The following is a 24723-nucleotide window of genomic DNA, read 5'->3' on the forward strand; positions in this document are numbered from 1 at the left end:
TAAATAATATTAACGATCATGTTCATTTATTTTACAGTTGAAAAATAATAAATCAACTTTAGAATGTAATTTTATTTTTCTAAGAGGATAATTTATCATGCTTAACTACCTCTTTGAAATTAAAAACTAGAGTCAGTATCATAAAAAAATTGTTTTTTCATTTTAAAAGACATTTACATCCATAAATTGAGCGTTTTCATTGCGCAGTTGTTTTGAAAATTACCTGGAACATTAAAAAGTGTTTGTTTGCGTCCGTATTGTATTATTTGTTTTCAATAATTTAATAAGTTTTTTAAAGATTGATGAATTATATATTTCTTGGAAGCTTAATTTGATTAATGCTCCCTACTAACTGGCTCGTGTGCCATATTTTGAAGACTGCTGCAAAACAAAAAAAAATCACTGTTCCGTTACTCCCTTAAAAACTCATACCCACATTCGAGTTTTAATTTTTTTTTAAGTCAAAAAAGAAACAAAAAAAAATTAAGCTTATGCTAAAGAAAAACCATTGAATATCACTTATTAACTACAAAATGGAAATTTCTAACTTTTTTTGCAAAGCAGCATTGACAAAATAACTTTTTAGAAATCCACTGTTTCATATAGTTTTTAAAAGTTCGGGTACTTTTACTTTTTTCACTAGGAATATAGCATTAAATAAGCATTTCCCCTCGAATTTTAAACAAAAATTATGAAACCGAAACTTTTTTTTGCTCAAATTAACATAACATACACGTTTCATCTAATCAATATGCATTTGAAAACTGTAATGAGACCTCATTAGCACTCATATAAAAAAGGAAACAGTTCTCCAACCAGCAATAGAAATGGGTCTAGGTGTATTTTTGATCTTCCTGGCGGCTTATGGGTTTCCAGATAGTTTAGCATGTGTTCTGCCCGAGAAAACGTCTCCATCCACTGTTTCAAATACTATTGAAACCGGGGAAATTGTGAAAAGTTCTACAACTGCTAGCTATTCGACAACACTTATTTCTACTACGACCACTAAAATTTCTAAAATTATAACAGAAATATCCCGAACAAAGTGCGACTGTTCATCACCGAATTCATTTAATACAGGTATTTTAGAACTTAACGTCTGTTAGTATTGTAGTTTGTAGTTTGTAATTTGTAGTTTGTAGTTTGTAGTTTATAGTTTGACCTTTGGTTTATCCTGTGATGAATACGCAGCCGACATAAACCAAAGTCTGCGTTGAGCACGCCTAATTTTTTTTGGTTGAGTACAAGACCGTGAGTACTGTAGGATTACTGTATAGATATTCATGGAAAACGGTAAATATCACTATTTTCAGGTTTTCTCAACAAACTTCAAGTCTCAGAAGTATCAGACGACGGATGTTTGTACGAAATTCTTTGCGCCCAAAATCAGCCAAATAGTTATTTGGCGGCCGGTCCGCCATCAGTTTTTACACTGAATCCATACCTACTGACCAGTTTTGTAAGTTTTTGATAGTTATCCGCTTCCATTTTTTCTTAGTTTTCAGAGATTCTATCCGGTTTTCAACGGGGCCAACAAAATCGATTATTTCTCCCAATTTGGTATGCAATGTGGAGATGATCAGGACTGGTATATAACCAAAATCCCTGGAATGGTAGATATTTGGAATTTAAATAGTTTAAGGAAATTGATTAACACATTTTTTTGAATTGAAGGTTGACTTGAGTCCCGGAGCAAATGAGCAGAAAGTCAATGGAACTATGTGGAATGGGATGGGTTATCGCTTCAGAATCACCGAGATGCAATGTTTTGTGCCACTGGGATGATGAGCATATTAAAACATTTTTTCAAATGCAAAATTCAATATCGATTGAAGCTAAAAATTCGAATAAACTAATTTTAACACACTACATTGTAGTTTGTAGCTTGGTCTTTTATTTTTGTGACACTTGCGCAATACATTTTTTTTTGGTTTCTTTAAGTACTTATTATGTTTGACGTTAGTTTTCAACTTGTTTTTACCTCTTAATTGTTTTTCTCATATTTTCAAAGTTTTTAAATCAAAATTTTCAGGACACCGGTTTGTTTTTTGAAATTAGTGTGTTGTACTAAAGGAATAACATTTTTGGAAACAATATTTTATGAAAACTTAAAGAAAAACTAATTGATTATTAAACTTGTTATGTTGCAAAAAATTTTGATGAAAAATTAAAAATTAAAAATTTCTGTTTCAAAATCTTCATGTAAAAGTACTTACTTTTCAAACCTGCTTTGCTTGGAATCGTCACTTTCTGCTGTTATACTTAATTTTTATTGTAAGAGTTAAGTATTCGTTAACTTACTATTAGAATTGTTGAAAAAAAAATTAGTTAAGCAAATTTATAAATTCAATAACTTGTGTAAATTTCAGAAATCTACAGAATATACTTGATTTGAAATTTTTAACATAAAAATTATTGAGTGTCAGAGCCAATAAAAATAATAAGGAGCATATTTGCCTAGAGAATTGCCTCTTAAGACTGTTCCCTCATAAAATTCGCCAAAAAAGTTTTAACAGTTACGACATCTTGGCATAAGAAAGAAGGTATTTGAAATTAGATTTCGTTTTTCTGAAATTATTGTTTCCCAAGGTAGGCAGGTACATCTTCTGGCGCCTGCCAGTCGCCTACTCATTTGCAGTTTTTTGTGAAATTTGGTGTCAGTAGAGATTTACTAGTTTTCAAATTTTTTTTTGGTAACTGAGTTAGCGAATAGAAAAGTTCGCAAGGTAGGCAAGAATTTTTATCTCCACATTATGCAACTCATGTACTCATTATTTGCAGAAATATTGAATAAATACGCTGAAATACTTGAAATTAGATTCATTAAAAATAAATAAAAAATTACAGTTTCACAAAGTTATTTAATAAGTTCTTAGATTTTTAATTTTTACTGGAAGATCCTGGATTTTAACTGGTCATTCAAATTTCTGATGTTACTATAATTGGCAGCAGGAAAATCAAATTCAATGGGTTTTTTTCTGAAAAAAAAATTCACCCAAATACTTAGAAGCAAAAAATTTAACAAAAAATTACAGTTTCACAAAAGTGTTAAAAAAAATTCAAATACATGCATTTTCAGTTTTTTTAAGAAGTTGGTGTTTTTGATTTGAATCTTTAAGTTTTGGTAGTAATCAAGTGTTTTTTTTTCACGTTCTGTCCAATAAAGTTCATATTTTTACAAAATTTTGTAGAGTTTCAATGATTTAAATTGGAGGTCCACATGTACTGCACATATTTTATAATATGTTCTTTTGAGAGTATGTTAAAACAGTCTTTCAACTAACCACTTTGCAAAACTCCGGCTAGGAATATTGAGCTAACGTTTCTACTAAATTATTAATTTTCATTTTACAACAAAAACTCATAATTTCCAGTTTATCACTCGATTTAGAGCCGGAATGATTGATTATTCTGAAAATACTCCAAAATTTAACAAAAAGTACATTATTTTGAATTGCTGTTTCAATGATTTCATAAATTTCCAACTAAAAATGATTTATTGAAAAACAGAAATTAAAAAAAAGAAATTAGAAATCATTCTCATGAGTCATCAAAAAATATTTTCAGAGAACATTAAAAACACGACAAAATTTTAAATTATTCAGAAAATGCAGAAAAAAGTTACCGTTTCAACAAGTTTTCTTACAGTTGGCGCCAACGCAAATGAAGTCTTTTCCGCCAACAATTATTGTAAAATTACTGTTTCGACAATTTTATTTATAATTTTATAACAACCACGTAATTAATTCTGATTGATCATATTAAGAATATTTACTTTAAAAATTTACAAAAAGTTCGAAATTTAGAATGCTGCTTCAAGGAAATTATGTATTTTTTCTAACTGGCAAAACATTTAATAGTAGATACTATAGTAGAAGAAAATTCTTACAAAATTTGAGAAAAGTTAACATTGAAATTCAAATTAGTCCCTAGTTAGTGAGCCGAGCTATCAGAAATCATCTTGTGGGTCATATTCTCAAAGAACATGAGAGAATACGACAGAATTTTAAATTATTCAGTAGATCATTTTATGTCAGTCAGTTTTTGCAGTTACATTTCGGCCGCGATAGCATTTTTTTTATTTCTGAATTGAAAATTCGTTTGATAATTGTGATGTGTACACGTTCCTTTGAATTTCTTAAATTTCGTCAGTGAAAGATTTTATGAACTTGAATCTAAGTTTTAAAAATCTGGAATTTACGGTTCTGCTCAAAATTACAATTTTCAGTGTCTTTTCTTCTTTTTAACAGAATCCATTAATCAAAACGTATTATTAAATTCTTAAAGAAAGTTGCCGCTTCAATACGCGTTTTTATAACTGACACCTACGGAAATGTAGTTCTCTCAATCTCGTTTGTAACTAATTTTTTTTTCAATTTTTGGAAAATACTGTTTCAATTGGTTTTTATTAAAATGAACAAAAAAAATTCCGTTGTATACATAATCGTATATTTCAAAGCAGGAATTGCTCTAGAATCAAGGTTTCAAGTTTAACAAATTATTTCTATAAATTGATCGTAATTCTTCAAGCTGGCTGTTTCAGAAAGTCGTTATCGAAAGTCGTTATTTTATTTCCACATTACACGACTCATGTACTGATTATTTGCAGAAAAATTGAATAAATACGCTGAAATACTCGAAACTAAATTCGTTGAAATAAATAAAAAATTACAGTTTCACAAAGATGTTTTATAAATTCTTGGATTTTTATTTTTAATTGGAGCAACTTCGGTTTTAACTGGCCATTCAAGATTCTGATGTTACTATAATTGGCAGCAGGAAAATCAAATTCAATGCGTTTTTTTTCTGAAAAAACTCGCCCAAATACTTAGAAGCAAAAACTAAACAAAAAATTACAGTTTCACAGAAGTTTTCAAAAAATTCAAATACATACATTTTCAGTTTAAAGAGTTTTCATGTTTTCAATTAAACTTTAATTACTGTTTCAATTTTTTGAGAAATATACGACTATAATCGTCTGATAGCGATCAACATGTACACCTTTTGAATCCGGGGCAATGATTTGAATCTTACTTTGATACATGCTTTATCTCTTAAAATATTTCAAAAAGTTAATAAAAATTAAGTTTTAGTACTAAATAAGTGTTTTTTTTTCACGTTCTGTCCAATAAAGTTTATATTTTTATAAAATTTTGTAAAGTTTCAATGATTCAAATTGGAGGTCTACAGATACTGCACATATTTTAAATTATGTTCTTTTGAGAGCCTGTTAAAACAGCCACTACTTTCAACTAACCAATTTGCAAAACGTCTGAATATTTGGAGAATTTTTCTACATTTCAAAAAAGTTCACTAAGTTGAATTGCTGTTTCAATGATTTCATACATTTCTAACTGACAGCTCCATTGATTTTCCTTTCAACAAAAATCAAAATGTAGTTTTGAATCAGCCTAGTCATCAGAAATCATTCTCATGGGTTATCCAAAAATATATTATGCTCAAGATGCGGATCAAAACAATTCAATTTTGAATTCAGTACTTTGGATCCCATGAGCCAAGGAATAAAATTACTGTTTCGGTAATTTAATTTATAACATCAACCACCTTTTGATGATTCTTTGGATCTTATTCTTGGATTTTATTCAATGTAGGCTAGGAAAAACAAGTCAAGGAATATCAAAGGAAAACAATTCTCAAAATTTGTTCACTGAAATTTCAGCCTAATATGTGGTATCAGAGTGTCTCGTTTCAGTTTGATCTACGAGAATTGCTGGAAATTAGACGCGTCTAGACGCGGATTTTAAACCGATTTCGCACGGTTAGGAGTGTGCTGACGTCACATTTTTCCGGGCAAAAACTTCCCGCAGTTTTTGTAGATCAATCGTAAACGGACATCCTAACACCACGTGACCTGACTGATCACTTTTAAAATATTTACATTAAAAATTTGCAAATAGTTCGAAATTTAAATTGCCGTTTCACGGATGTTATGTAATTTTTCGAACTGGCAGAACATTCCATTCCGAATCCAATAAAGATTCCCATTAATATTGGAATTAGTACTCAGCCGAGCTATCAGAAATCACCTCGTGGGTCATATTCTCAAAGAACATGAGAAAATACGACAGAATTTTGAATTATTCAGTAGATCATTTTATGTCAGTCAGTTTTTGCAGTTAAATTTTGGTCGGTGATAGCATTTTCTTTATTACTGAAATGAAAATTCGTTTGATAGTTGTGCTTTCTAATTTCTTAAATTTAGTCAATGAAATTTTTTTTTTAAGTTTTAATCTAAAAACTGAATACTATGGTTGTGCTCAAAATTACAATTTAGTAATTTTTAATAAGGTTTTTTACACACGCCAATAATCAAAACGTATTAGTAAATTCTTAAATTCTTAAAGAAAGTTGCCGCTTCAATACGCGTTTTCATAACTGACACCTACGGAAATTTAGTTCTCTCAACTATTTGTAAAATATTGTTTCAACAAACGCATTTATAGCAACAAAAATTTCATTTTTAACATACTGTTTCAAGAATTTTTTTTAATTAAAAATGAACCAATAAACATTATTCTCGTTAAATAGTAACTAATTTTTTTTTTAATTTTTGGAAAATATTGTTTCAATTGGTTTTCATTAAAATTAACCAAAAAAAATCCGTTGTCGTAATCGCATATTTATTCCAATGATTCAAAACAGAAATTTCTCTAGAATCAAGGTTTCAAGTTTAACAAATTATTTCCATAATTTGATCTCAACTCTCGAAGCTGGCTGTTTCAGCAAGTCGTTATCGGAATGTTAATTATTTGGTTGACGATATTATTCCCAAAATTAAAACCTGAATGATAACAAACGCCAAAATTTTTTGCCGTTCTAAATATTCCTGTTTCAACAATTTTATTTGTTCCGAGTAACTACGAAAACGATTGCTAATCAGTGAATAGAATGTAATTATTCCGTCAGATCCCAGCCATCAGAAATCACACCTCATGGGTCATCCAGAAATACGCTCAGAGAACATGAAAAAATACGACAGAATTTTAAATTATTCAGTAGATCATCTCTGCATATTAATCACCGCTTTACCTCAGTTCTTGGCCTCTTTTTTGCTATAATGAACATCAAATCTATTTCTTTTAACTGTTTATAAAACTTTTCTGTTTTGATAAGTTGTTTTAGAAACTGAACAAATCACGAAAGCTGTTGTCATTTCCATATTTCATTCTAAAAATTCTAAGTCGATTTCAAAAATTTACTGTTTCAAAAATCTGTTTTTTTTTTAATTTTGTGAGCTTACTTCAGTGATTCCTTCATTTGTAATACAATGTATGTAATGTAAGAAAAAGTACGTCTCGATGACAATTACAAACTTCACTGTTTCAAAAAATTAATAAAATTCAAGCAAATTTATTTACGTGTTGTCAAGAGTTGTTCACAAATAAATTTTGCTAATTTAATTTTCTGTTACAAAAATGTTTTAAATATTCAAAATTAAAATTTTTTCAATGAACTGGCTATTTTAAATCCAGCATTTAAAATTTCTATTATTCGTAGTTACGCATTTTACTGTTTGATATAAATAGTTCCAATTCTCTTCTTTTTTTTCTACTATCAGAAATCTGCTCCCAACTCGCTAAAAAATTTATTCAGAGAACATGAGTAAATACGACAGAGTACTCAGTTATTCAGTAGAAGATCATTTTATATCACTCACTTTTTTCAGTTTTAGTCTGGTTGGCTTAGTAGATTCTTTCATTTCTGAGCTGAAATTATGAACCGAAAATTGTTTTACGGTTTCATGGAGTATTAATAAAATTATGCAAGAAAGCCTTACAATCTTGTGTTTCCGGTTTCAAAAAATAATTTCATCAATTGAGAATTCCAATAGATTATATAAAACTTTTATTGAAATTAGGCAATATGCGGATTAGAATTGCAAAGAAAACAGTAGAAAGAAACGTAAGCATGCAGGCAGGCATTTTTAATTAGGCCATTGCTTTAAACTAAATATTAAACTTTTTAAAAAATTTTATCGCCGTTTAAAAAATCACAACTTCACAATGAAATTGAAATTTTTATACCTTTATGCCTTTCTCTTTTAAATAATGAGTCGTTACATTTAGATGATGTTTGAAGCTAGAAAGAAAATCACGGTTATTTGAATGATCTGTTTTACCATCAACATGAAACATTTCAAAATTAAAATTTTATAATGAGGTCTGCAACTTGTTCCAAACTGTGTATTTACAGAGTTGTTAAGGTTTTTTTTTGAAAACTAAATTTTTTGAAACGAAAACATTTGTAAAATGCTATGTTATCATACTTTTTTTTACTATAAAAGTCCATTTCCCTATTATTAGTTTTCAAAATATTGCGGCCGACAGCTCACAGGCTTGAATTTTGGAAGCTTCTATTTCAGCCTCTAAATGAAACCGAACAAACATGTATTACTTCCAAAATTAAAAATGTTCCCATATATTCTCATTTTATTTTTTTTGCAACACTACGGAAATGTAGTTCTCTCTCAACATTTTGTAAAATATTGTTTCAACAAACGCATTCATAGCATCAACGATTTGTATTTTGTTGTATTTATTAAAATTGAACACGAGAAAGAAACATTAGTCTCCTTAGTAACTAATACTTTTTCAATTTTTGGAAAATATTGTTTCAATTGGTTTTCATTAGAATTAACCAAAAAAAATCCGTAGTCGTAATCGTATGTTTCAACTTTACCCCTTAACCTCTCATCACAATTGCAGATGACTTCCGCTGAAAAAATGACAATTCCAATGCCGAATCCGGTGAGTATATTTTTCTTCCATTCATTTGATAATATCAAAATTTATCAGAACTAGTTCTTTTTCTGTGTTTTGTTCCTTTATTTCTCTCTGTGTACAGTCTGGGGAAAAAAAAAGTTTCCACATCTTCTTCACCACCACCACTTCATCATTTTTCTCACTTTAGAAACCGCGGTTGTCGGCGATGACCGTCAATTACAACCAGGAAGTGTCATCGGTTAATTCCTTCACGTTCGTGAAGTTGTTAATGACGTAAGTGTTCTTGTCATATTGATTGAAGTGTCCTGTTAAATAAACCAATAAACGAAAACCTTTTAACAGGTGTAATAATAAGGAAACAATGAAACAGTGAAAAATAATTTTTTTTTTGTTTTTTTTAAACAAAAATTTTCAACTGCTTCGTTATGTATTTAATTCAAACGTTTTAGTGAAAGTGCATTGAATGTGCAAAGTAAGTACCTAACTTCATTAAAACGAATTTGAAAAAAGTTACTGCGGTAACCATAATCAAAAATTGGTATTCAAGATTTCAAAACCCTACTGAATCAATGTTTTAACTATGAAATTTAAAAGTATACCGAAACAGAATATATTTTTCAAAATTTGAAAACCTAAACTCAAAAATCGATTTAAAAAAATTACTTTTGTTAGAGAAAATGATGTGACAGAAATTTGAAATTTTATCAAGTTTTCCAAATTTCCAGACAAATTTCTTTTGTTCCAATGTTTTCCAATATGATAGTTTTCATTTTATTAAACGAAAACCTTTAAACAGATGTAATCATAAGCTATCAGTAAAACAGAATTTATTCAATCAACCGCTTCAATGTGTACTTAATTTAAAGCTATTCAGTGGTGCTGCACTTTCAATAGCGCATTTTGTGCTTTTTTTTACTTTAGAAACTTCCGAAAAGATTAACGTTTCAAAAATACTATTTTTTCAACTTCAAGCAAAATCATTCAATTGTTATTGTGTTCTTTATCCAGTAATGTACTTTTTTTTCATAGTTATTTTGCTTTAAAATTAAATAATTATTGACAAAAAAAAACAATTTTTTTCAAAGTGTAATTGTTATGTATTCGAGGCCGAACAAGGAGGCGAAGACGAGTAGTTTATTATTACATAACTAAGGAATGAATAGAAAGTTAGTATACATAGATAATAAGTTCACGTTACACGATCTTCATATCCACGTTAAGGGTTAGGTACACGTAGATACCCAAGATCTCCCCTCTTCAATGACAAACGAGAGCTTTGGTGAGGAGCCATCCACGGATGTCTTCTGAGGTTCTCACGGACCACCCTCCAGTGTGACCGTCGATATTGCCAATCCTTTGCACACGGTACTTCGGTGTTCACATCCTCCAATTGCGGGTTCCAAGTTAGCCACACTTCCCGTACCAATCGAAATATTTTTGATGTCTATCCAACCTTCACCAACAGACTAAAAAACGTTGCTGCCTGAATATTAGACACAACCTTGAATCATCCACACTGATTCCGCCTGTTCCACCATCAACCTGTTGTATCCCAGTTCCTGGTTGTGGATCATGTTATGACCAATAACAATTTGTGCAGTCGTCCAATGACTGAGCATTTGAAACGCATAGGTGGCCTTCACTCGCATCTTCAAAAGAGTTGAGCAATGATTCCTTCTTCTTTTCGACTTCAATCCAGAAGCCGCTCCTGTCCACCTTGACTGCAACTGCAGAGAGCACGGCAGGTGCCTCTTCCCAAAGCTGACCTGATCCACCTCAGAGGTCTTTTCTTCCCAGTAGACATGTGTAGATCAAAACAATACCTCAGAGGTCTTTTCTTCTAAGTAGACATGTGCATGAAGCCAGTGGTGCAGTGAGCCCGAAAGATCCTGATCGCCAATTGTTATGTATTGATCTTGTAGAAGAGTTTATTGAGCAAGAAATAAGCAATAATTGATAGTTCACAGATGTGCAGTTGAGCAGGATAGAGAGTATATTAGATACTCGTGAAAATCAAGAGCTCATTTGTCATCATAATAAATAACCAATACGTGGAATGTTGTGATAAGATCTTCACGTCCGGGCGAACACGTTAGTGCCACACAGGACGTTCACGTGACTTCCCAACAGTAATTTAATAATTTTCAGGCATTTTTTGAAGAATGATATTCTAGGTTTCATATTTTACTGAATTCTTTGTAAAAATTGTGAACTAAAAAAATCTTGCTACATTTCAAATAATTGAGACTTTTAAGAATTTCAAATAAAAAATGATATGTTTCATATTTTCATTTTAGGTTTGAGTTTTTTAAAATTATTATTGTACCTTTGTAGATTGCTTTAAAAATTTTAACCGTGAAAAATTCGTTTAAAACTCATCAAGAAATTTACAGTTGTTTTAAAAATTAAAAAAAAACTTCCAACAACCTAATGAAAAAAAAATTAAAAAATTGTTTCATAAAATTCACAAAAACCTTCTTAAAATATTAAAAAAATTCTTCAATTTCTAATTTTTCAATTATCAATTTTATTTTGATACTCTTGCAGAACAAAAAATAATTATCCAAAGTAATTCACGATTTTTTGAGAGGGATATTGTTTTATAGCTTTGATGTACATTTTAATAGATACTTAAATGTATTCATTCATTTTAGTTTTACAATTTGCAAATATCAAACAATATACATGTTACCATATGTTTGTTCAGTTTCATAATGTGCAGGTAAATACTGTCATGTTGTTCTTGCATTAGTACGTTTTTAATATTTTTTTAATTGGATCCAAATTTGAATGATTTGTTAATAATATCCTTTATCAAAATTTACGGTTTCACAAAACTGTGAAACAAATTCTAGTTATAAACTCTGGTAGTTATACAACATTTTCACGAATGTTAACAATTTTCAGATGGCGGGGTTCGATCTGGAAATCAGTGAGATGGGAACTAACGATGTGGGTTATTGCATTCGCAGTTGTTCAGATGGTTTATCGATATTTAATGACTGAAGATCAACAAAAGTAAGATTTCATGAATGAACATCCCATTCAAGAATTGTTCCATATCTTTTCATACAACCCCTTCGGACCAGAGTTTTTTTTCAAAAATAATTTTTCAAAACAGTCTTACTAGAAATGAAATGATGTATTTTGTGAAAAAAAAAACGTTTACGACAATTTTTTAGCACGTTTTCTTTGTTGCAACAGCTTTCCAAATTCAGTTTTTATTAATAATTTTTGTCTGACAGAAAATTCACCTCCGATTTTTTTTATTTTTATAATATTAACAGTATGAAAATGTAGTGACATTTAAAAACTTAGACACTGTGTTTTTGGCGAAATAGTCGAGGAATACTTGTACCTTGTTCGCCATGGTTTAATATCAATATAATGAAACATTAAAGCTTTAATTCAATGAAAATTGTAATTTCAGATTTTTCGAATACTCTGCCATTCACTTAAATGTTCGTTTAATACACATTCCACTCACTTTCATGCTCGGATTCTTTGTGACAATTGTTGTCGACAGATGGAGATCAGTTTTCACAAATATTGGATTTATTGAAAAGTAGGTTTTTGAAAGTAGGCATTGAATGATTACAATTAAAATACCTTTATTGAAAAATCACAGAACTCATTGTTCAAAGTTTGAAAATATACATTTTGTTTCACAACCAACTACGCCGGTGGGATTTCCTTAGAGTTTAGTGAAAAATTGTATAGGCTACATGAAACGGCTGAAGTTTAAAAATACTACAACTTAGTTTTAGAACCAACCCGAACATACACGTTGAATTATTACAGATTTATTTCAGTAAATATACTAACGTCTTGAAACAGGAAAACTTTTACCTGATTTTCCAATTATCTGCTGTTTCATATTTCTTTCTAAAAAACAATGACTTTTTAACATTTAATTACAATGTAATTGCTTGAAAAAAATTCATAGTTTTTGAAGTTTATAAACATTTGATTTTTTATAGAAGACTTGTAGAAATTTACGCTATAGGAACACTAGATCTCCTATAATTCAAAAAAGTATATTTATCTATTTTCTGAAACAGTACACATCAAATTAAATTTACAGTTACAAAAATATTTACTAAAACTTTACTGCTTCAGGAAGAAGATAAAGTGGTTGTTTTAAAGTTAGAAGCGTTCTCAAGGAGAATTCAATTTCAAAATAAAACATTCATATTTCCGAATCAAATCTTGTTTCAGCGTGGCCCTATCAGTGGGCACCCTGGTCGCCGGTACAGATCACGCTGCAAAAGTGCTCCGCCGCACAATAATCCGATATCTCGTCTTGTCGCAAGTTCTCGTGCTCCGTGACATTTCAATGAGAGTTCGTCGGCGTTTTCCGACAATGGAGTCACTGGTTTCGGGAGGATTTTTGTATAGAGACGAATTGGAGAGAATGTACAAGTGTGATACAATGTATAATAAGTATTGGTTGCCAACACATTGGGCAAATCAATTGGTGCATAAAGCCATGTTTGAGACGAAAAATGTGGATTCTGTGCAGAGTATGAACTCGGTTTTGATGGTGAGTTTGGAAGGGAAATTGCAGGGAATTTTCAGTGCTTTTTTCCACAGTAGACATTAAAGAGGCCCAGTGTTGTGCCTTTGATTTCAATAGTAAGGGTACTGTAGGCTTTTTGAAGCCTATTGGAATTCAAAAAACTTTTTTGTGTTTAATTTTTGGAATCTGGATTTGCCTTCTGCATTAGCATTATTGTAGTAGAAGAAAAGTTTATCTGCATTTTGAAACAGAGTTTTTTTTTCCGAAATTTGACAAATTTATTAGAAAATCTGAAAACTTATCTGTAGCCACGGTGTGGATTTTTAAACGAAAATTCAAAAAAAAAACATGTTCCAAGAATTAATTCTTTCTTAGCCATAGCGTGAAACGTGGCATTTTTTTGATTTATTTCCAGTTTTTCTCTGTTTTATTTCAGCCAATTTTCAGCTATCTCACAGTATTTTTCAATTTTTTTTTAATTATTGAAGTTAACTACTCTGTCCCAAAGCTCACAAACCAAGAAGAAGCTCAGGCAACAGCACTAGCGGAAGAAATATACCAAAAAGAAGATACGATTCAATTCTTTTACGCTTTTACGCTTTACGGCTTTTACGGGAGCGTAGTCCTTAATTTTAGTTGACTCTTTGCAAACTATGGTGTTTTTCTCAAAAACTAAGACGGTAAGGGTACCCAAATTTATATCAGATTTGTAGATATAAACCTGTCGGAGACACTGGTGAAGTTTCAGAGCCTAAAAATTTTAAAGAAACTTTCAGATAACAATGTTTAAGTCTTACTTTTTCCTCTTATCTTTAGCCTTGCTTTTGATGATGTTGCTGTTGCCTGAGCTTCTTCTTGGTTTGTGAGCTTTGGGACAGAGTAGTTAACTTCAATAATTTCAAAAAAAAATTTGAAAAATACTGTGAGATAGCTGAAAATTGGCTGAAATAAAACAGAGAAAAACTGGAAATAAATTAAAAAAATGCCACGTTTCACGCTATGGGTAAGAAAGAATTAATTCTTGGAATTTTTTTTTTTGAATTTTCGTTTAAAAATCCACACCGTGGTAGCCCTTAGATACTAATACTAATGTTTCACACTATGTATTACCAAATACATCGGTATGATGAAACAGCAAATTTGTTTTTCGTAACCCTGTTCCATCTTAGCTTTATAGAACTGTAAAAAAATTTTAAAGTGGACTGCAATCCCAGAAGAGTTTTTTTCTCATAATTCTTATTTCCAGAACATTAAAGAATTCCGTCAATCTATGGAAATGCTAACAAAATATGATTGGGTTCCAATTCCCATCGCCTATCCACAGGTCAGTTAAATTGAGGTTTTTCTAAAAATACCTGTTTCACAAAAATGTTAAAAGTCTTAACCAATTTTATAATTGATGTGACTCATCCTGTGGAAACTGTGTAGAATGTCTGTAGTTTGAGTGAAATAAAATGTAATAAAGAGATAATAATTGGAGGAATATTCAACAGTTCTAATATTGGTTAAGAATAGTGGGCTATTCAATGTGGGAACCGATATTAGAGTACCGTAAGGCTGTTGGGATTGATCCTCGAAGGGCAGAACCGACAACACTTCCATTTATTCTAAGAAACGAAAATTGAAAACAAATATCAGATACATGAATTTCTTAACGAAAGTTCCGCTCAAAAAGGTAAAATATTTTTTTTGTTTCATGTTTCACCAAGTCTCCAAAATAACTTCTCTAAAATTTATGTTCGTTGCATTTCCTTCTAGGTCGTTTTCCTCGCTGTACGTGTCTACTTCATCATTTGTCTGGTATCCCGTCAATATCTTCTCTCGGCTCCGCCAACTGAAGCTCAATCGATTGTCCCAATTATGACAATTTTGCAATTTGTATTTTTTGTCGGGTGGATGAAGGTAGGAAGTTAAACTTTGTTCCGCGCCCGACATCTACCGGGTTCCGATATTTTCTTTTAAAAAATGGTGAAGGTGGAACCCGGTAAATGTCGGGCGCTCTTATAATTCTTCTAACTACGAGTTTTTTTTAAATTAGCAAACAAGATGAATATCCATTTATTTCCTCCCAAGTTTAGACAACACTTTGAAACATTACTTTATATCAATTGTATGCAGCTTTTTTCCATAAAAACTCATTTATATTTCATTTTCCAGGTAGCCGAAGCATTACTGAATCCTCTCGGAGAAGACGATGATGATTTCGAATGTAATTGGTTGATTGACAGAAATATGTCAACTGGAATCGAAATAGTCGACACGTGTCATGATTCTTGTCCGCCACTGAAACTCGATGAACCTGATGATGAATCGGGAACTATGTATTGGTGCCAGTTAGTTTTATTTTTGGATTTTTTTAGAGTACATCTCTTGTAAAAAAATATTAACAAGATTATCAATGTACTTGTGAACTAACTGCTTATACCGAAATAGAGAAACAGACAATTATTTTTTCAGCCCAACAAAAAATGGTTCTCAAGCTCCGCCTTCTGCAGTTGCAATCTCCCAACATAAAAATCCATTTACAAAGGTTCTAAACATGGTGCACCCATTTTCATCCGGTACATCATCCAATTCATCTTCTTTCCGTCAGGATCCGCCAAATTGATTTTTTGAATAAAATTAGCATCCACAACAGAATTGAAAAAATTTCAAAACGTGATTTTTTGAAAACTATCTGAAACGGAAATTTTTTGTTTAAAAATTTGCAAATGAAACAAAAAATCAAGAATAATAGCTTTAAAACTGAAATGAATTTTAAATCTGAAATGTTAATTTAGATAATATTGTCTAGAAATTTAAGAAATGTAATGATTGAAATATAATGATTATTGTTCAAAAAAATTTCTGTGATGTTTCAGTTCCTTGAAACAGAATTCAAACAGCAAAATTAAGATGATTGGCTCTCCAACCGGAAAATTTTGGCAAAATGTAGTAAGTAAAGCCTCAAAGCAAAAAGTTGGTATCGTCTCAATAGCTTCGCCACTTTCGGTATTTTTTAAAAAATCACAATACTAATTTTGAAGTTTCAACTTTCAATTAGATTGTAAGATCAAAGTTTCAGTAGTTGAATAGAACTCTGACCTTTTCAACTTTTTGGTGAAACCAAAAAATTTTGCTGTTTCACTAATTTGAGAAATTCATTAGAATTTCGGTATTGTAATAATTTAATGGTATTGTAATAATTTAAAGTTTGTATTCAGTTTAAAAAAAACAATGTTTGTAATTTTTTGATTTACAAGAATTTTGTCAACTGGGAAATTGTCTCTCATGTTTCAATTTTATTGCTTGAGATACTCCAAATTTTTTTAAATGATGAAAGAAAGATGCGATTAGTTTTTTTTTTTTAAATTTAAGAATTTCAAATAAAAATAGCATGTTTCTTTTTTTTTAAATCTTACTATTAGTTTTTAGTCTTAATCAGAACTGTTCCGATGGTGATCTCAATGCAAAATTATTCCATTATTAGTTTTTTAAATGAACAGTATTTTATTCTGAATTTTCATTGAATTTTTTTTCAAATTTTGCAGCCAACACTGAAGCAGCGGCATCAATTTTGCAAAAAAAAAGAAAAATAATTTTAATACTATTTTATAATGCAATGCGCAACAATAAGGGACACTTCAACACCTGACTTATAACAGTTTTTTAAACTAGAATAAGATTAATGTAAAAAAAGTGTCCTACCTGAAAAAATAGCAAAATTTTTGACAGGAATTTTCGAATTGTTAAAAATCAAAATTTGTGATGTTTCATATTTGTTTTTTAAAAAAGATAATTTTGAAAGCTCCATTTGTACGCCATCGAATCCAATCCGTAAAAGTTATTAGAACAAATAATTGTTTCGGATATTACTTTAAAAAAGTAAAATTAAATCATTTCTACGATTTTTTTTCTGTCTAATTGGAATATTAAGATGAATTAACGTCTGTAGGTATTTTGGTTTTCACCTATACGCCGAATGGAAAAGTAAATAATTATTGAATTTTTTTGTTTTTTTTTTTAAAAAAAGGTAAAGGTTGTCTGATTTTATTTTGATTTTAATAAAATCTTTGCATTATAATCGAGAGAAAAATGCGTCTCTTATGTATTACGTGAAACATGAAAAATTTTCGGAAAATTCAATTAAGTTGTTTCATGGTACCATGGTGAGAAACACGTGTCGAAAAACAAACACCAATCCGCGTTTAACGTTTGAAAAGTTTACGTATTTTCGAATGTGCTGAAAAATTAAAGCATGTTACATTTTTCAAGATTATTATGCAGACTTGAACCGATAAAATTGAGAAAAATTAAAATCTGGATAACGAAATATACATTGTAATCAGAAAAAAAAGTTTAACGCAGTCAGCAGGATTCGAACCTACGCGGGCAGAGCCCAATTGATTTCTAGTCAATCTCCTTAACCACTCGGACATGACTGCTGGTCTCGGCAGCCGACAAACATTTATTTAAGAGTTAAGGGCAAGTAGTAACTTTTCCCCACTGAAGTCTCCATGGACCGTCGTTCTCACGAAGAAGATCGAAATCCACAATATTGACTTCAGGTCCAACACGACGCGAAACAGTGAATTTGATTTTTGAATCATTTTCATCGAAATTCGAATATTTTGGAATCACTGGCTCGGGATTCGGATTGGTCAGATGTTTTTCAACAAACTGGGCTGAAAAATTAAAAAAAAAATCTGATTTTCAATAGTCCTCGGCCCAAATTTACCTTTATTCGCAGTAAAACTGCATGCAAAAAACTGAAAATCCTCCGTAAAACAGTCAGAAAACTTGACTTTATCGCCGGATCCAGCTGCTTTTTCCATTTTCTCAATGAAATCCTTGACAATTTCGTTTGAAGCCTTGGAAAATTGACTCAACGGAGCTTTCTGTATCTTGAAGAGACGGAGCATGTTGGCCAGGAATAGTTCGAAATGAATGAAAATTGTGAATTTTGACGGGGTGATGTGGATTTAAAAAATGTTTGAAGAATAAAAAAGTGAACTTTTAGCCTTCTTGCACGTTCCAACAACGTGACAAATACGTTCAATTTTTAACAGAATTATTGGTTGAGTATTCCTAACTGCTAGGCTCTCAGAGGTGGTGTCAGGACCCGGGAAATGTCGGACGCTGCAGGTGGAATTTAGTTTTTGAGGCACATGGGCTTATTTCGTTTGTCGTATTTTCTTTTAACCACGAATAAAAAATTATTATACTGTCAAGATTTTCTAAATTTCTATAAACTCTGCAAAACGGTGAAATGTTTTTTTTCGTTTCTATAATTGTTTTATTCCGTTCCATCACACTTTCAGTTATAAATTCACTGCTAAACATGGAAGAATGTATGTAGATTGTATGTCGACGCGCGGGTTGACCTTCTCATTGTCTATGTCTCTCATCTCTCTCTCTCCCTCACTAGAGACGACACAACGAGTCAACGAGTCAGTGAGAAGATGTAAGAGAGACGAGAGAAATAGAGAGTCGACGCGCGTCGCGGCTGCGTGCTTGTCAACAAGAATTGTCGACACTGCCAGTCGATTATATTTCTTTCTTCAAATGGATATGAAACAAGAAGAATATGATGAGATTCCTTTCTTTGTTCAAGTAAAAATGGAATCAACTTCTTCGCAAGAAATTGATCCGTGGTCGACTGAAAATCGAAGGGAACGATGTGCTATTTTGAAAGACTGGAAGAAACGAGGAGTTATGCAACAGGTTTGTTCAGTTTTTTTTTTTTGCGAATTTGGAAATAATTCTTCAAGAAAAGTTGAAAAAGACATTACTAAAACTCAAAATTTGTAGATAGGTTTATGTATTTACTGAAACAGTAAATTTATTCTAATAAATTTTAAAAAAAGCGTAACACTGGTATGTGAAACGTTCGAAAATAAGTAGAACTTTAACAAAAAATGTTCAACTGTTTCACATAAGTATTAAAACATTTTCAGTTTTTGGCTAAAGTAATGCCGCTGTCTTTAAAATCATGAGGTGAAAAAAAAAAAATTCAAAATCAAGAAATCTCTCAGTAAGCCGTATATAGTACTAAAAAAGTTCGATGACGGCATGTTTCACATTGGTCTAAAATTTTTTTTAAAAAACTAGTTACAAGTGATGACTTTCTTATAATTTGCCCATTTTCAACAAGCTGTACACGTTTCAGACTGAAAATTTGATTTTTGTTTGCTCGTCAGAAAAAATCTTTATAGTCCGAGTTTTGTATCAATTTTTAACTTTAATGTTTTTAAATTTTTGAAAAAAAAAGTTTCAGAAGTCAATCTACGGAAATTTCATACATTTCGAGTACAATGAAAGTGAGATGCCGTGGATTCAATGTTTATCCTGCTCCCGTTTCATTAAAAATGTCAGAGGAAACACGAAAACGTATGTAAATTTAATGTTAAATGATAGAAAAAGGTATAAGCTCATACAGAAAAACAGAGGAATGACCTTATTTAAAATGTGAAACTTGATAACAGTAATGTGAAACAGTGAAATTTTCATAAATAGAATTCTGTTATAAATTTGTTTTATAGCCGTGAAAAACTTCCGAATTTAAACGAAATAAACTATAAAGAAAACAAAAGAAAATAGGCGGAGCCTAACTTTTTTCAAGTTTGAATTTTTTATAGTTTGGATCTGATTTAACACTTTGCATAATTTCTCTAAATAGGATCTACCAAATTTTTTCAGAATTCACACCAAAAAAAAGTGCATGGAATCGGATTATGTGGCAGTTCCAGAGAATCGGAAAAGAAATAAAAGTCCCAAAACTGTAGGTTTTTCTATCAAAAAATTAAAAGTGTCACAAAACTTTTTTTAAACAATTTTTAAAAAATTAAACAATTTCAGGTCAACGAGAGTGCTGTCAGCGATATTATGAATAAATTTGTCAGCCAGCAAACCGATACATTGCAAATGAGAGTCATGGAGTTGGAGGTACATAATTTTATTTTATTTTCATTAGAAAAGTAGACCTTTTGAGCTCAACTTGAAACAGCAGAAATTCGAAATTCTATATCCAAAAACTTGTTAATTTTCATTCAAATTTCAGGAAAAACTTATGGAAAAAGATGAGGAAAACGAAAAATTGAAGTTAATGCTACGAGGCGAGTACAGTTTTTTAACTGAAAATCTAAGATATATGTTTCAGAAGCCGGTCAAAAGTTGTGTGCACTTGGGCAATCATTTTTGGAGAAAAGTGAAGATATTTAGAAAGGTGGGAAATTTTACTGTTTCAACAAAATATTAAAGTGAAAGCTCAATTAATACCAATATTATTCTACCAGTTTCAAAGTGTTGTTATCAATGCTTCTTTTTTTGAACTTTGATACTGATGGCATTTTACATGGCACTGTTTGAAAAACAATTTGAAATATTTTCGTGTATGGAACGTTAAGTAAAACTTCTACAGTTTCAATATGTTCTTATCAACCTTCATTTTTTTTTTGGAATATTCATTCCTAGCAGAATTTTCACCAATTTTCACAGTTTTCAATTTTCTGGAAACTTTTTTATTGAGATTCTGAAATTAAATTATTTCTCAATTTCAGATGCATCTCCACTTCATCGCGGTTCCATCTTCACAACTTCGGGTTAATTTAATTTTTACTGTTTCACTTACTTTTAATTATGAAATTTTTCAAATAAATTAAATATCTATGATTCAAACGTTTGTTTTTTTTTGGTTATTGAATTTTTTTTCTAAAATAAAATTAATGTTGAAATCCAGTTGCTTCCCACAGTTTTTTTCTGGTCGTTTTCAAGATTTCTTGCCGGAACATTATTTAAAAAAAATGCAACTCCCAAACATTTTCCCCATATTTCACCATTTCTGTTTTCAGTTTTCATTTTTCAGTTAACCAGATACGGTTTCAGATTTTGAAAAACTTCAACTTACAACGTTAATTCTTTTAAAAGTCAAGTAAAAGTTTTTGCTGTTTCATACATTTCTTAAATGTGTTTTAAGAAAATACTTTGTTAATCGACCTGAACTCAGAAATCTTCTTCTATAGCATTTAGCATCTACCGGGCTTTCTTAATTTCGCGTATTCTTCAAAACATAACGAGCTTTAAATTTAGAAAAGTCGATTGCTTCACTCTGCTTGAAGGTTACTGGATTTTTATTGGAACAATGGAAGAATTTTAATAATTGTCCAAGTATTAATGGTTGGCTAACACATCACATTGAAACCGCAGAAAATTTAATGTTTTCCAATTTTTTAGATTTACTCAAAATTTATGTTAAGATGTAACAACGTGGAAAAATTATAATTTTTCGAATTTATCAGGTTTCACATTTTCATGATGATCCACATACGCGGAAAATGTTGCTTATTTTGGTAAAAATCACTTTTCAAGACAATATTTCTCAAAAAAGTTTTTTTAAATTTCAAATTCAATTAAAAATTTAAATTGTTTAGGCTCGTGATGAAAAAGTGCAAAATATGTCGGCTGCACTAGAATTACATTGGAAATGCCCTTTTGCTGTCCAACTGCAGTCAACCTATTATCCCGTTTGATCGGCTGTTTCTTTATCAGGGCTCACTTAAACTCCCAAACAGTGTTTTTTTTTTCATTTCTTTGCTTTTTTTCATTCCCAAAAAAATATCATTCCAGGTTCATTTGAAGTCATAAAATACGTAGTTCCATTAATTTTAACTGATTTTTTTAAAAAGAAGACAGGACACAGGTGATTCGCCGTTTGTAAAATACTTACGGCCACCAATATTATAGACGCATTTTGCAAATTGCGAATTTCGCTGCGGGATCATTAACATTTTAGCTGTATTTTGGTAATCGCGGAAAATTGAGCAAATATTTTACTATATCGCTGGTGCCCCTTGTAGAAGTGCGCGAACTACATTTCATAAGTTTTAAAAACCGCGAATCACCTGTGGGATTTAGACTAACCTCTTGTATAAACAGTTTGTTATAAAAGAATAGTGAAACAGTGGAAAATAGTTGTTTCCCACCCCATTTTTTTTAAGCTTCAAAATTTTGTTATTATTGTTCTGAACTTGTATTTTCAAAAAAAAAAACTGTTTCAGATTTGTGATAAATCAGTGAAAACTTTAGTGAAAACATTATTCTGACAAGCTATGCCCGTGTATATTTTGATTATTAAGTCTTGAAACCTATATATGTCGGCTGCTTTGAAACAGAATTTAAAATACCCGTTTTTCCTCAAATTAAAAATTTCAGAATATGAAATTGTCAATTCTGCTCCCAGATTTTGCTTTTAAACAGCTTTTAAACTGATTGCTCCTTTACCGTGTTTACTGAAAATTTTATACTGGGAGTGCGACTGAAATTTATAAAAACACTGAAATTAATGTGAAACGATCGGAAACATGAGCACACAAAATCACAGCACATTATCCAGTTTCATTTACATTTCGTTATCTGAACATAATGAAACTGTCCAAAATTGGTTTTTCTGGCGCTATATTTCAAATATATCATTCTTCAGACTCAGCTAGTGAGTTGGTGTTGAGAAAACAACATTTTGTCTTTAAAATGTTTTAATGTTTTTGAATTATTCTGCTTCATATAGCTCATATGTACTGAAAAAATTTTTCACTTTCATTCCGTTGTTGATGATTATAAAAAATTCTACAATATTTAGCCTCTTTGGCGGAAAATAAAAATTATTCTATTTGTATATACAATCGACAAATCATAGATTTATCGAAAATTACTTGTTTTGCTAATTTTTTTTTGCTAACAAATTTTTTTTTACTGATTCAGAATGTCCTTAAATTTTACAAATTTGAACTTTTTTCAATTAATTTGGATTTTTTTGATAACTTGTCACAAGTCCACTTTTGTTATCCGCTATGTTTTAAAAAACAAATGTTTTTGAGTCACAAAACTGAGGACAATTCTCAGGAGAATCAAATTCGAAAACTTGTTTCATGATGCTAACAAAAAAGCACTTTGAAAAGAATAATACAATAACTGGTATTGCCGTTTGATAAAAACAAATGTTAGGAGTGAATGCTTTCCAAAATTTTTTTTTTCTGACTGTTTCAGGTTGTCAATATAACATTTTGAATGTTATGTTTGTCATTGTGAATATTTTTTTCACGACTTTGTTTCAATCACCTATAGGAAGGATTCAAATAAAGGCAAAAAGACAAAACTTCAATTTAAAAAAGAAGATAAATCAGCAAAGAAACTAAGAATGAATGAAGAACATGTTGGTTTTACTGGGGAAAACTACAGTTTTTCTTTTTAAAGAAAAAACTACAAACAGTGTGTGAATGATTTCATGTGATAATTAATTTTATACTCCAACTTTGTGAGAAGATTGTTTTTTGTAGTTGTAAATTTACACTAGAATTTTAAAACAAAATAACTTCTTCTGAAAATTTTAAGCTGAGGCTTGAATTTGGGAATTTTCTATCTTTATACCTGCAAATAACATTGCAGAATTTCCAAAAGCCAAAATTTGTATTCAAAAAAATTTAAAGTTTCCAGTTTTTCACAAAATATTTGTAATATTTAAGAGATTCTATTGGGATGCTCTATATCAGTTCAGCGTTGTTTTAAAGTGATTTTCCGTAAAATTTTCAGAAACAATTGAAAAAAATTTGAAATTTCGAAGAAACGACATTTTTTCAAATAAAAGAAATGATATTTTATTCTATTTTATTTTTGTCAATATATTCGGATTTCTAAGATTGCTTGCAAGGTTTTAAATACTGCCATTTCAAAATATATCGATGAAAATTTCTAAGTGATTGTCAAAGTGATTTTACACTGTAGTTTTCAGGAAGAAATCCGTTCTTCAAAACGTTTTTTAATTTCAGATTTCTGTTGTTTCATGTTATTGTTATAAAAACTTCAACGCCAAAAACTTTAATTCTCGTGAATTCTTTTTCAAAATATAGTTATGGAAATTCGCCCAATTTCGAATAAAATATGAATAAAAACTATTAAGAATAAAATCGGTTACTTTATAAAGTAAAAAAATGTAATTTTCGTACTGTTTCAATCATTTCTTGTTTCAAAAAAACTTTATTTGAAAACTTGATCTGGCTGAATTTAAGATTCTACGGACTGTTTCATTATTTTTTCTCAGAATTCAATAACACTTTTTTATTATAAAATATGAATACAATTCAAGTATTTATTAAACAAAAAAAGTAAACTCCAAAAATTATCAAGGCGTGGATTGTATTTTCATTTAAAGTTGCTAACTTGAAAACTATGTGAAACTGTGGATTTTTCAATTTTTGAAGAAACAATTGATTCACTTTTTTAAAAATTGTGTTTAAAAATTAATTTGTGTGTATTTGTTTTGAAGTCTGAAAAAAAAACAGTAGAGAAACTATATCAAATTTGTGACACGGTGAACATTTCTACTTAAAATTTTTTTTATAAAGGTTTGCAACATGATACACATACTTTTATATTGTAGATAAACAAATCTGTCTCAGTCTTTTCTGATTAAATAATGTCATCGAAAAA

The 24723-nt window shown here is 30.3% G+C and overlaps 4 protein-coding genes and 127 non-coding genes across 131 annotated transcripts; 90 read left to right on the forward strand and 41 right to left on the reverse strand.

Moving 5' to 3' along the window:
* Positions 1 to 165: 165 nt before the first annotated feature.
* On the reverse strand, positions 166 to 186 carry 21ur-14080. The gene has a single exon (NR_062443.1).
* Positions 187 to 449: 263 nt separating this feature from the next.
* 21ur-9732 lies at positions 450 to 470 on the forward strand. The gene has a single exon (NR_062444.1).
* Positions 471 to 632: 162 nt separating this feature from the next.
* Positions 633 to 653, reverse strand: 21ur-5720. The gene has a single exon (NR_062445.1).
* Positions 641 to 661, forward strand: 21ur-2164. Its single transcript, NR_062446.1, has one exon.
* Positions 662 to 781: 120 nt separating this feature from the next.
* 21ur-11724 lies at positions 782 to 802 on the forward strand. The gene has a single exon (NR_062447.1).
* A 25-nt stretch (positions 803 to 827) lies between these two features.
* Positions 828 to 1879, forward strand: Y73F8A.10 (Fibrinogen C-terminal domain-containing protein; the record flags this gene model as incomplete). Its single annotated transcript, NM_070444.3, has 4 exons — positions 828 to 1080; positions 1314 to 1459; positions 1506 to 1613; positions 1675 to 1879. 4 exons carry the CDS (start codon positions 828 to 830, stop codon positions 1783 to 1785), a joined length of 618 nt encoding a protein of 205 aa, NP_502845.2. The 3' UTR covers positions 1786 to 1879.
* A 350-nt stretch (positions 1880 to 2229) lies between these two features.
* On the forward strand, positions 2230 to 2250 carry 21ur-5681. Its single transcript, NR_062448.1, has one exon.
* Positions 2251 to 2301: 51 nt separating this feature from the next.
* On the forward strand, positions 2302 to 2322 carry 21ur-10428. Its single transcript, NR_062449.1, has one exon.
* Positions 2323 to 2891: 569 nt separating this feature from the next.
* 21ur-833 lies at positions 2892 to 2912 on the forward strand. The gene has a single exon (NR_062450.1).
* Positions 2913 to 3079: 167 nt separating this feature from the next.
* 21ur-5693 lies at positions 3080 to 3100 on the forward strand. The gene has a single exon (NR_062451.1).
* A 104-nt stretch (positions 3101 to 3204) lies between these two features.
* Positions 3205 to 3225, reverse strand: 21ur-2679. Its single transcript, NR_062452.1, has one exon.
* A 521-nt stretch (positions 3226 to 3746) lies between these two features.
* On the forward strand, positions 3747 to 3767 carry 21ur-6317. Its single transcript, NR_062453.1, has one exon.
* A 90-nt stretch (positions 3768 to 3857) lies between these two features.
* On the forward strand, positions 3858 to 3878 carry 21ur-4545. Its single transcript, NR_062454.1, has one exon.
* A 461-nt stretch (positions 3879 to 4339) lies between these two features.
* On the forward strand, positions 4340 to 4360 carry 21ur-2050. Its single transcript, NR_062455.1, has one exon.
* 21ur-8669 lies at positions 4341 to 4361 on the forward strand. Its single transcript, NR_062456.1, has one exon.
* A 219-nt stretch (positions 4362 to 4580) lies between these two features.
* On the forward strand, positions 4581 to 4601 carry 21ur-2155. Its single transcript, NR_062457.1, has one exon.
* Positions 4602 to 4717: 116 nt separating this feature from the next.
* On the forward strand, positions 4718 to 4738 carry 21ur-4543. The gene has a single exon (NR_062458.1).
* Positions 4719 to 4739, forward strand: 21ur-14783. Its single transcript, NR_062459.1, has one exon.
* A 163-nt stretch (positions 4740 to 4902) lies between these two features.
* 21ur-12803 lies at positions 4903 to 4923 on the forward strand. The gene has a single exon (NR_062460.1).
* A 62-nt stretch (positions 4924 to 4985) lies between these two features.
* On the forward strand, positions 4986 to 5006 carry 21ur-11283. Its single transcript, NR_062461.1, has one exon.
* On the forward strand, positions 4989 to 5009 carry 21ur-4859. Its single transcript, NR_062462.1, has one exon.
* Positions 5010 to 5172: 163 nt separating this feature from the next.
* 21ur-3575 lies at positions 5173 to 5193 on the reverse strand. The gene has a single exon (NR_062463.1).
* A 178-nt stretch (positions 5194 to 5371) lies between these two features.
* Positions 5372 to 5392, forward strand: 21ur-11357. The gene has a single exon (NR_062464.1).
* Positions 5393 to 5575: 183 nt separating this feature from the next.
* 21ur-12929 lies at positions 5576 to 5596 on the forward strand. Its single transcript, NR_062465.1, has one exon.
* On the forward strand, positions 5577 to 5597 carry 21ur-4226. Its single transcript, NR_062466.1, has one exon.
* Positions 5598 to 5982: 385 nt separating this feature from the next.
* On the forward strand, positions 5983 to 6003 carry 21ur-7160. The gene has a single exon (NR_062467.1).
* A 530-nt stretch (positions 6004 to 6533) lies between these two features.
* Positions 6534 to 6554, forward strand: 21ur-8687. The gene has a single exon (NR_062468.1).
* On the forward strand, positions 6537 to 6557 carry 21ur-7336. The gene has a single exon (NR_062469.1).
* Positions 6558 to 6625: 68 nt separating this feature from the next.
* Positions 6626 to 6646, forward strand: 21ur-11072. The gene has a single exon (NR_062470.1).
* Positions 6629 to 6649, forward strand: 21ur-6962. Its single transcript, NR_062471.1, has one exon.
* A 132-nt stretch (positions 6650 to 6781) lies between these two features.
* On the forward strand, positions 6782 to 6802 carry 21ur-12411. Its single transcript, NR_062472.1, has one exon.
* A 92-nt stretch (positions 6803 to 6894) lies between these two features.
* 21ur-9062 lies at positions 6895 to 6915 on the forward strand. Its single transcript, NR_062473.1, has one exon.
* Positions 6916 to 7083: 168 nt separating this feature from the next.
* Positions 7084 to 7104, reverse strand: 21ur-2755. Its single transcript, NR_062474.1, has one exon.
* Positions 7105 to 7168: 64 nt separating this feature from the next.
* 21ur-10652 lies at positions 7169 to 7189 on the forward strand. The gene has a single exon (NR_062475.1).
* Positions 7190 to 7266: 77 nt separating this feature from the next.
* 21ur-7333 lies at positions 7267 to 7287 on the forward strand. Its single transcript, NR_062476.1, has one exon.
* Positions 7288 to 7383: 96 nt separating this feature from the next.
* 21ur-627 lies at positions 7384 to 7404 on the forward strand. The gene has a single exon (NR_062477.1).
* A 66-nt stretch (positions 7405 to 7470) lies between these two features.
* Positions 7471 to 7491, forward strand: 21ur-9871. The gene has a single exon (NR_062478.1).
* A 309-nt stretch (positions 7492 to 7800) lies between these two features.
* On the forward strand, positions 7801 to 7821 carry 21ur-7596. Its single transcript, NR_062479.1, has one exon.
* A 269-nt stretch (positions 7822 to 8090) lies between these two features.
* 21ur-12734 lies at positions 8091 to 8111 on the reverse strand. The gene has a single exon (NR_062480.1).
* 21ur-8649 lies at positions 8092 to 8112 on the forward strand. Its single transcript, NR_062481.1, has one exon.
* Positions 8092 to 8112, reverse strand: 21ur-8935. Its single transcript, NR_062482.1, has one exon.
* Positions 8113 to 8177: 65 nt separating this feature from the next.
* 21ur-2378 lies at positions 8178 to 8198 on the forward strand. Its single transcript, NR_062483.1, has one exon.
* A 353-nt stretch (positions 8199 to 8551) lies between these two features.
* 21ur-4498 lies at positions 8552 to 8572 on the forward strand. The gene has a single exon (NR_062484.1).
* A 100-nt stretch (positions 8573 to 8672) lies between these two features.
* 21ur-4961 lies at positions 8673 to 8693 on the forward strand. Its single transcript, NR_062485.1, has one exon.
* Positions 8676 to 8696, forward strand: 21ur-5058. The gene has a single exon (NR_062486.1).
* A 35-nt stretch (positions 8697 to 8731) lies between these two features.
* Positions 8732 to 8752, forward strand: 21ur-10282. The gene has a single exon (NR_062487.1).
* Positions 8753 to 8938: 186 nt separating this feature from the next.
* Positions 8939 to 15896, forward strand: best-21 (Bestrophin homolog). The gene is made up of 8 exons (NM_070445.6): positions 8939 to 9017; positions 11652 to 11762; positions 12175 to 12309; positions 12963 to 13287; positions 14510 to 14587; positions 15022 to 15165; positions 15421 to 15596; positions 15721 to 15896. The coding sequence occupies exons 1-8, from the start codon at positions 8950 to 8952 to the stop codon at positions 15869 to 15871; spliced, it is 1188 nt and encodes a 395-aa protein (NP_502846.2). The 5' UTR covers positions 8939 to 8949; the 3' UTR covers positions 15872 to 15896.
* 21ur-549 lies at positions 9019 to 9039 on the reverse strand. Its single transcript, NR_062488.1, has one exon.
* 21ur-13170 lies at positions 9044 to 9064 on the reverse strand. The gene has a single exon (NR_062489.1).
* On the reverse strand, positions 9048 to 9068 carry 21ur-7369. The gene has a single exon (NR_062490.1).
* Positions 9204 to 9224, forward strand: 21ur-12910. The gene has a single exon (NR_062491.1).
* 21ur-591 lies at positions 9205 to 9225 on the forward strand. Its single transcript, NR_062492.1, has one exon.
* Positions 9285 to 9305, reverse strand: 21ur-4942. Its single transcript, NR_062493.1, has one exon.
* 21ur-10076 lies at positions 9502 to 9522 on the reverse strand. The gene has a single exon (NR_062494.1).
* Positions 9630 to 9650, forward strand: 21ur-12767. Its single transcript, NR_062495.1, has one exon.
* 21ur-10564 lies at positions 9730 to 9750 on the forward strand. Its single transcript, NR_062496.1, has one exon.
* 21ur-14690 lies at positions 9731 to 9751 on the forward strand. Its single transcript, NR_062497.1, has one exon.
* On the forward strand, positions 11063 to 11083 carry 21ur-3430. Its single transcript, NR_062498.1, has one exon.
* On the forward strand, positions 11065 to 11085 carry 21ur-8952. The gene has a single exon (NR_062499.1).
* 21ur-3522 lies at positions 11066 to 11086 on the forward strand. The gene has a single exon (NR_062500.1).
* Positions 11494 to 11514, forward strand: 21ur-2088. Its single transcript, NR_062501.1, has one exon.
* On the reverse strand, positions 11525 to 11545 carry 21ur-13650. The gene has a single exon (NR_062502.1).
* Positions 11616 to 11636, forward strand: 21ur-8848. The gene has a single exon (NR_062503.1).
* On the reverse strand, positions 11768 to 11788 carry 21ur-9848. Its single transcript, NR_062504.1, has one exon.
* 21ur-10688 lies at positions 11977 to 11997 on the reverse strand. The gene has a single exon (NR_062505.1).
* Positions 12072 to 12092, reverse strand: 21ur-5082. Its single transcript, NR_062506.1, has one exon.
* On the reverse strand, positions 12073 to 12093 carry 21ur-10060. Its single transcript, NR_062507.1, has one exon.
* Positions 12075 to 12095, reverse strand: 21ur-9494. Its single transcript, NR_062508.1, has one exon.
* Positions 12413 to 12433, reverse strand: 21ur-13384. The gene has a single exon (NR_062509.1).
* Positions 12515 to 12535, reverse strand: 21ur-2250. Its single transcript, NR_062510.1, has one exon.
* On the reverse strand, positions 12516 to 12536 carry 21ur-3059. Its single transcript, NR_062511.1, has one exon.
* 21ur-15684 lies at positions 12657 to 12677 on the forward strand. Its single transcript, NR_062512.1, has one exon.
* On the forward strand, positions 12659 to 12679 carry 21ur-6214. Its single transcript, NR_062513.1, has one exon.
* On the reverse strand, positions 12740 to 12760 carry 21ur-9025. The gene has a single exon (NR_062514.1).
* On the forward strand, positions 12901 to 12921 carry 21ur-5617. Its single transcript, NR_062515.1, has one exon.
* 21ur-7378 lies at positions 13447 to 13467 on the reverse strand. Its single transcript, NR_062516.1, has one exon.
* On the reverse strand, positions 14332 to 14352 carry 21ur-2297. The gene has a single exon (NR_062517.1).
* On the reverse strand, positions 14333 to 14353 carry 21ur-12117. Its single transcript, NR_062518.1, has one exon.
* Positions 14664 to 14684, forward strand: 21ur-3448. Its single transcript, NR_062519.1, has one exon.
* Positions 15003 to 15023, forward strand: 21ur-14997. Its single transcript, NR_062520.1, has one exon.
* 21ur-4029 lies at positions 15007 to 15027 on the forward strand. Its single transcript, NR_062521.1, has one exon.
* On the reverse strand, positions 15168 to 15283 carry Y73F8A.1167. The gene has a single exon (NR_062522.1). It is a non-coding gene; the product is annotated as an Unclassified non-coding RNA Y73F8A.1167 (non-coding RNA).
* On the forward strand, positions 15169 to 15283 carry Y73F8A.1170. Its single transcript, NR_062523.1, has one exon. It is a non-coding gene; the product is annotated as an Unclassified non-coding RNA Y73F8A.1170 (non-coding RNA).
* On the reverse strand, positions 15293 to 15313 carry 21ur-2160. The gene has a single exon (NR_062524.1).
* Positions 15883 to 15903, reverse strand: 21ur-7085. Its single transcript, NR_062525.1, has one exon.
* A 523-nt stretch (positions 15904 to 16426) lies between these two features.
* On the forward strand, positions 16427 to 16447 carry 21ur-3562. Its single transcript, NR_062526.1, has one exon.
* Positions 16430 to 16450, forward strand: 21ur-4805. The gene has a single exon (NR_062527.1).
* Positions 16451 to 16579: 129 nt separating this feature from the next.
* Positions 16580 to 16600, forward strand: 21ur-7100. The gene has a single exon (NR_062528.1).
* Positions 16601 to 16683: 83 nt separating this feature from the next.
* Positions 16684 to 16704, forward strand: 21ur-13416. The gene has a single exon (NR_062529.1).
* Positions 16705 to 17055: 351 nt separating this feature from the next.
* 21ur-1468 lies at positions 17056 to 17076 on the forward strand. Its single transcript, NR_062530.1, has one exon.
* 21ur-4763 lies at positions 17057 to 17077 on the forward strand. The gene has a single exon (NR_062531.1).
* Positions 17078 to 17299: 222 nt separating this feature from the next.
* Positions 17300 to 17320, reverse strand: 21ur-6092. The gene has a single exon (NR_062532.1).
* Positions 17321 to 17593: 273 nt separating this feature from the next.
* On the forward strand, positions 17594 to 17689 carry Y73F8A.1171. Its single transcript, NR_062533.1, has one exon. It is a non-coding gene; the product is annotated as an Unclassified non-coding RNA Y73F8A.1171 (non-coding RNA).
* Positions 17606 to 17687, reverse strand: Y73F8A.t4. Its single transcript has one exon. It is a non-coding gene; the product is annotated as a tRNA-Ser (tRNA).
* Positions 17674 to 18178, reverse strand: Y73F8A.12 (DUF4878 domain-containing protein). The gene is made up of 2 exons (NM_070446.3): positions 17981 to 18178; positions 17674 to 17927 (listed from the first exon to the last, which is right to left on the reverse strand). The coding sequence occupies exons 1-2, from the start codon at positions 18162 to 18164 to the stop codon at positions 17722 to 17724; spliced, it is 390 nt and encodes a 129-aa protein (NP_502847.1). The 5' UTR covers positions 18165 to 18178; the 3' UTR covers positions 17674 to 17721.
* Positions 18179 to 18734: 556 nt separating this feature from the next.
* Positions 18735 to 20470, forward strand: Y73F8A.13 (BED-type domain-containing protein). The gene is made up of 6 exons (NM_001268932.5): positions 18735 to 18966; positions 19520 to 19632; positions 19942 to 20023; positions 20101 to 20187; positions 20303 to 20357; positions 20402 to 20470. Exons 1-6 carry the CDS (start codon positions 18808 to 18810, stop codon positions 20461 to 20463), a joined length of 558 nt encoding a protein of 185 aa, NP_001255861.1. The 5' UTR covers positions 18735 to 18807; the 3' UTR covers positions 20464 to 20470.
* Positions 19013 to 19033, reverse strand: 21ur-12504. The gene has a single exon (NR_062534.1).
* On the forward strand, positions 19216 to 19236 carry 21ur-932. Its single transcript, NR_062535.1, has one exon.
* 21ur-11589 lies at positions 19361 to 19381 on the forward strand. Its single transcript, NR_062536.1, has one exon.
* 21ur-11598 lies at positions 19364 to 19384 on the forward strand. Its single transcript, NR_062537.1, has one exon.
* 21ur-3234 lies at positions 19673 to 19693 on the reverse strand. The gene has a single exon (NR_062538.1).
* On the reverse strand, positions 19719 to 19739 carry 21ur-1980. The gene has a single exon (NR_062539.1).
* 21ur-9984 lies at positions 20438 to 20458 on the forward strand. The gene has a single exon (NR_062540.1).
* Positions 20471 to 20526: 56 nt separating the features above from the next.
* On the forward strand, positions 20527 to 20547 carry 21ur-2098. Its single transcript, NR_062541.1, has one exon.
* A 32-nt stretch (positions 20548 to 20579) lies between these two features.
* Positions 20580 to 20600, forward strand: 21ur-4329. Its single transcript, NR_062542.1, has one exon.
* 21ur-2919 lies at positions 20583 to 20603 on the forward strand. Its single transcript, NR_062543.1, has one exon.
* A 102-nt stretch (positions 20604 to 20705) lies between these two features.
* Positions 20706 to 20726, forward strand: 21ur-5214. Its single transcript, NR_062544.1, has one exon.
* 21ur-871 lies at positions 20710 to 20730 on the forward strand. The gene has a single exon (NR_062545.1).
* Positions 20731 to 21229: 499 nt separating this feature from the next.
* On the forward strand, positions 21230 to 21250 carry 21ur-15439. Its single transcript, NR_062546.1, has one exon.
* Positions 21233 to 21253, forward strand: 21ur-6470. Its single transcript, NR_062547.1, has one exon.
* A 122-nt stretch (positions 21254 to 21375) lies between these two features.
* On the reverse strand, positions 21376 to 21396 carry 21ur-3810. Its single transcript, NR_062548.1, has one exon.
* 21ur-10749 lies at positions 21379 to 21399 on the reverse strand. Its single transcript, NR_062549.1, has one exon.
* A 309-nt stretch (positions 21400 to 21708) lies between these two features.
* On the forward strand, positions 21709 to 21729 carry 21ur-13562. Its single transcript, NR_062550.1, has one exon.
* Positions 21730 to 22135: 406 nt separating this feature from the next.
* On the reverse strand, positions 22136 to 22156 carry 21ur-2458. Its single transcript, NR_062551.1, has one exon.
* Positions 22157 to 22334: 178 nt separating this feature from the next.
* 21ur-14476 lies at positions 22335 to 22355 on the forward strand. Its single transcript, NR_062552.1, has one exon.
* 21ur-4231 lies at positions 22336 to 22356 on the forward strand. Its single transcript, NR_062553.1, has one exon.
* Positions 22339 to 22359, forward strand: 21ur-12316. The gene has a single exon (NR_062554.1).
* Positions 22360 to 22604: 245 nt separating this feature from the next.
* On the reverse strand, positions 22605 to 22625 carry 21ur-2233. Its single transcript, NR_062555.1, has one exon.
* Positions 22608 to 22628, reverse strand: 21ur-11757. The gene has a single exon (NR_062556.1).
* Positions 22629 to 22836: 208 nt separating this feature from the next.
* On the forward strand, positions 22837 to 22857 carry 21ur-10281. The gene has a single exon (NR_062557.1).
* On the forward strand, positions 22838 to 22858 carry 21ur-2675. The gene has a single exon (NR_062558.1).
* A 177-nt stretch (positions 22859 to 23035) lies between these two features.
* Positions 23036 to 23056, forward strand: 21ur-11498. The gene has a single exon (NR_062559.1).
* A 149-nt stretch (positions 23057 to 23205) lies between these two features.
* 21ur-1609 lies at positions 23206 to 23226 on the forward strand. The gene has a single exon (NR_062560.1).
* A 93-nt stretch (positions 23227 to 23319) lies between these two features.
* 21ur-8521 lies at positions 23320 to 23340 on the forward strand. The gene has a single exon (NR_062561.1).
* On the forward strand, positions 23321 to 23341 carry 21ur-3980. Its single transcript, NR_062562.1, has one exon.
* A 426-nt stretch (positions 23342 to 23767) lies between these two features.
* 21ur-12850 lies at positions 23768 to 23788 on the forward strand. Its single transcript, NR_062563.1, has one exon.
* 21ur-9290 lies at positions 23769 to 23789 on the forward strand. Its single transcript, NR_062564.1, has one exon.
* A 326-nt stretch (positions 23790 to 24115) lies between these two features.
* Positions 24116 to 24136, forward strand: 21ur-5834. The gene has a single exon (NR_062565.1).
* Positions 24137 to 24286: 150 nt separating this feature from the next.
* 21ur-7963 lies at positions 24287 to 24307 on the forward strand. The gene has a single exon (NR_062566.1).
* Positions 24308 to 24406: 99 nt separating this feature from the next.
* 21ur-4515 lies at positions 24407 to 24427 on the reverse strand. Its single transcript, NR_062567.1, has one exon.
* A 261-nt stretch (positions 24428 to 24688) lies between these two features.
* Positions 24689 to 24709, reverse strand: 21ur-773. The gene has a single exon (NR_062568.1).
* Between the last annotated feature and the right edge of the window lie 14 nt (positions 24710 to 24723).

This window comes from Caenorhabditis elegans, chromosome IV, assembly GCF_000002985.6.
Source record: "Caenorhabditis elegans chromosome IV".
Classification (NCBI taxonomy): Eukaryota; Metazoa; Nematoda; class Chromadorea; order Rhabditida; family Rhabditidae; genus Caenorhabditis; species Caenorhabditis elegans.

What these genes read in the sequence shown, in the direction of transcription:
- best-21 (NM_070445.6), top strand. Translation starts at nt 8,950, where the DNA reads ATGACCGTCAATTACAACCAGGAAGTGTCATCGGTTAATTCCTTCACG. An exon ending in TTCGTGAAGTTGTTAATGAC is followed by an intron (nt 9,018 to 11,651) that starts GTAAGTGTTCTT and finishes AACAATTTTCAG; the next exon opens with ATGGCGGGGTTCGATCTGGA. An exon ending in TTCCCATCGCCTATCCACAG is followed by an intron (nt 14,588 to 15,021) that starts GTCAGTTAAATT and finishes ATTTCCTTCTAG; the next exon opens with GTCGTTTTCCTCGCTGTACG.
- Y73F8A.12 (NM_070446.3), bottom strand. Translation starts at nt 18,164, where the DNA reads ATGCTCCGTCTCTTCAAGATACAGAAAGCTCCGTTGAGTCAATTTTCC. An exon ending in CAGTTTTACTGCGAATAAAG is followed by an intron (nt 17,928 to 17,980) that starts GTAAATTTGGGC and finishes TTAATTTTTCAG; the next exon opens with CCCAGTTTGTTGAAAAACAT.
- Y73F8A.13 (NM_001268932.5), top strand. Translation starts at nt 18,808, where the DNA reads ATGGATATGAAACAAGAAGAATATGATGAGATTCCTTTCTTTGTTCAA. An exon ending in AACGAGGAGTTATGCAACAG is followed by an intron (nt 18,967 to 19,519) that starts GTTTGTTCAGTT and finishes AAAAAGTTTCAG; the next exon opens with AAGTCAATCTACGGAAATTT. An exon ending in GTCAGAGGAAACACGAAAAC is followed by an intron (nt 19,633 to 19,941) that starts GTATGTAAATTT and finishes AAATTTTTTCAG; the next exon opens with AATTCACACCAAAAAAAAGT.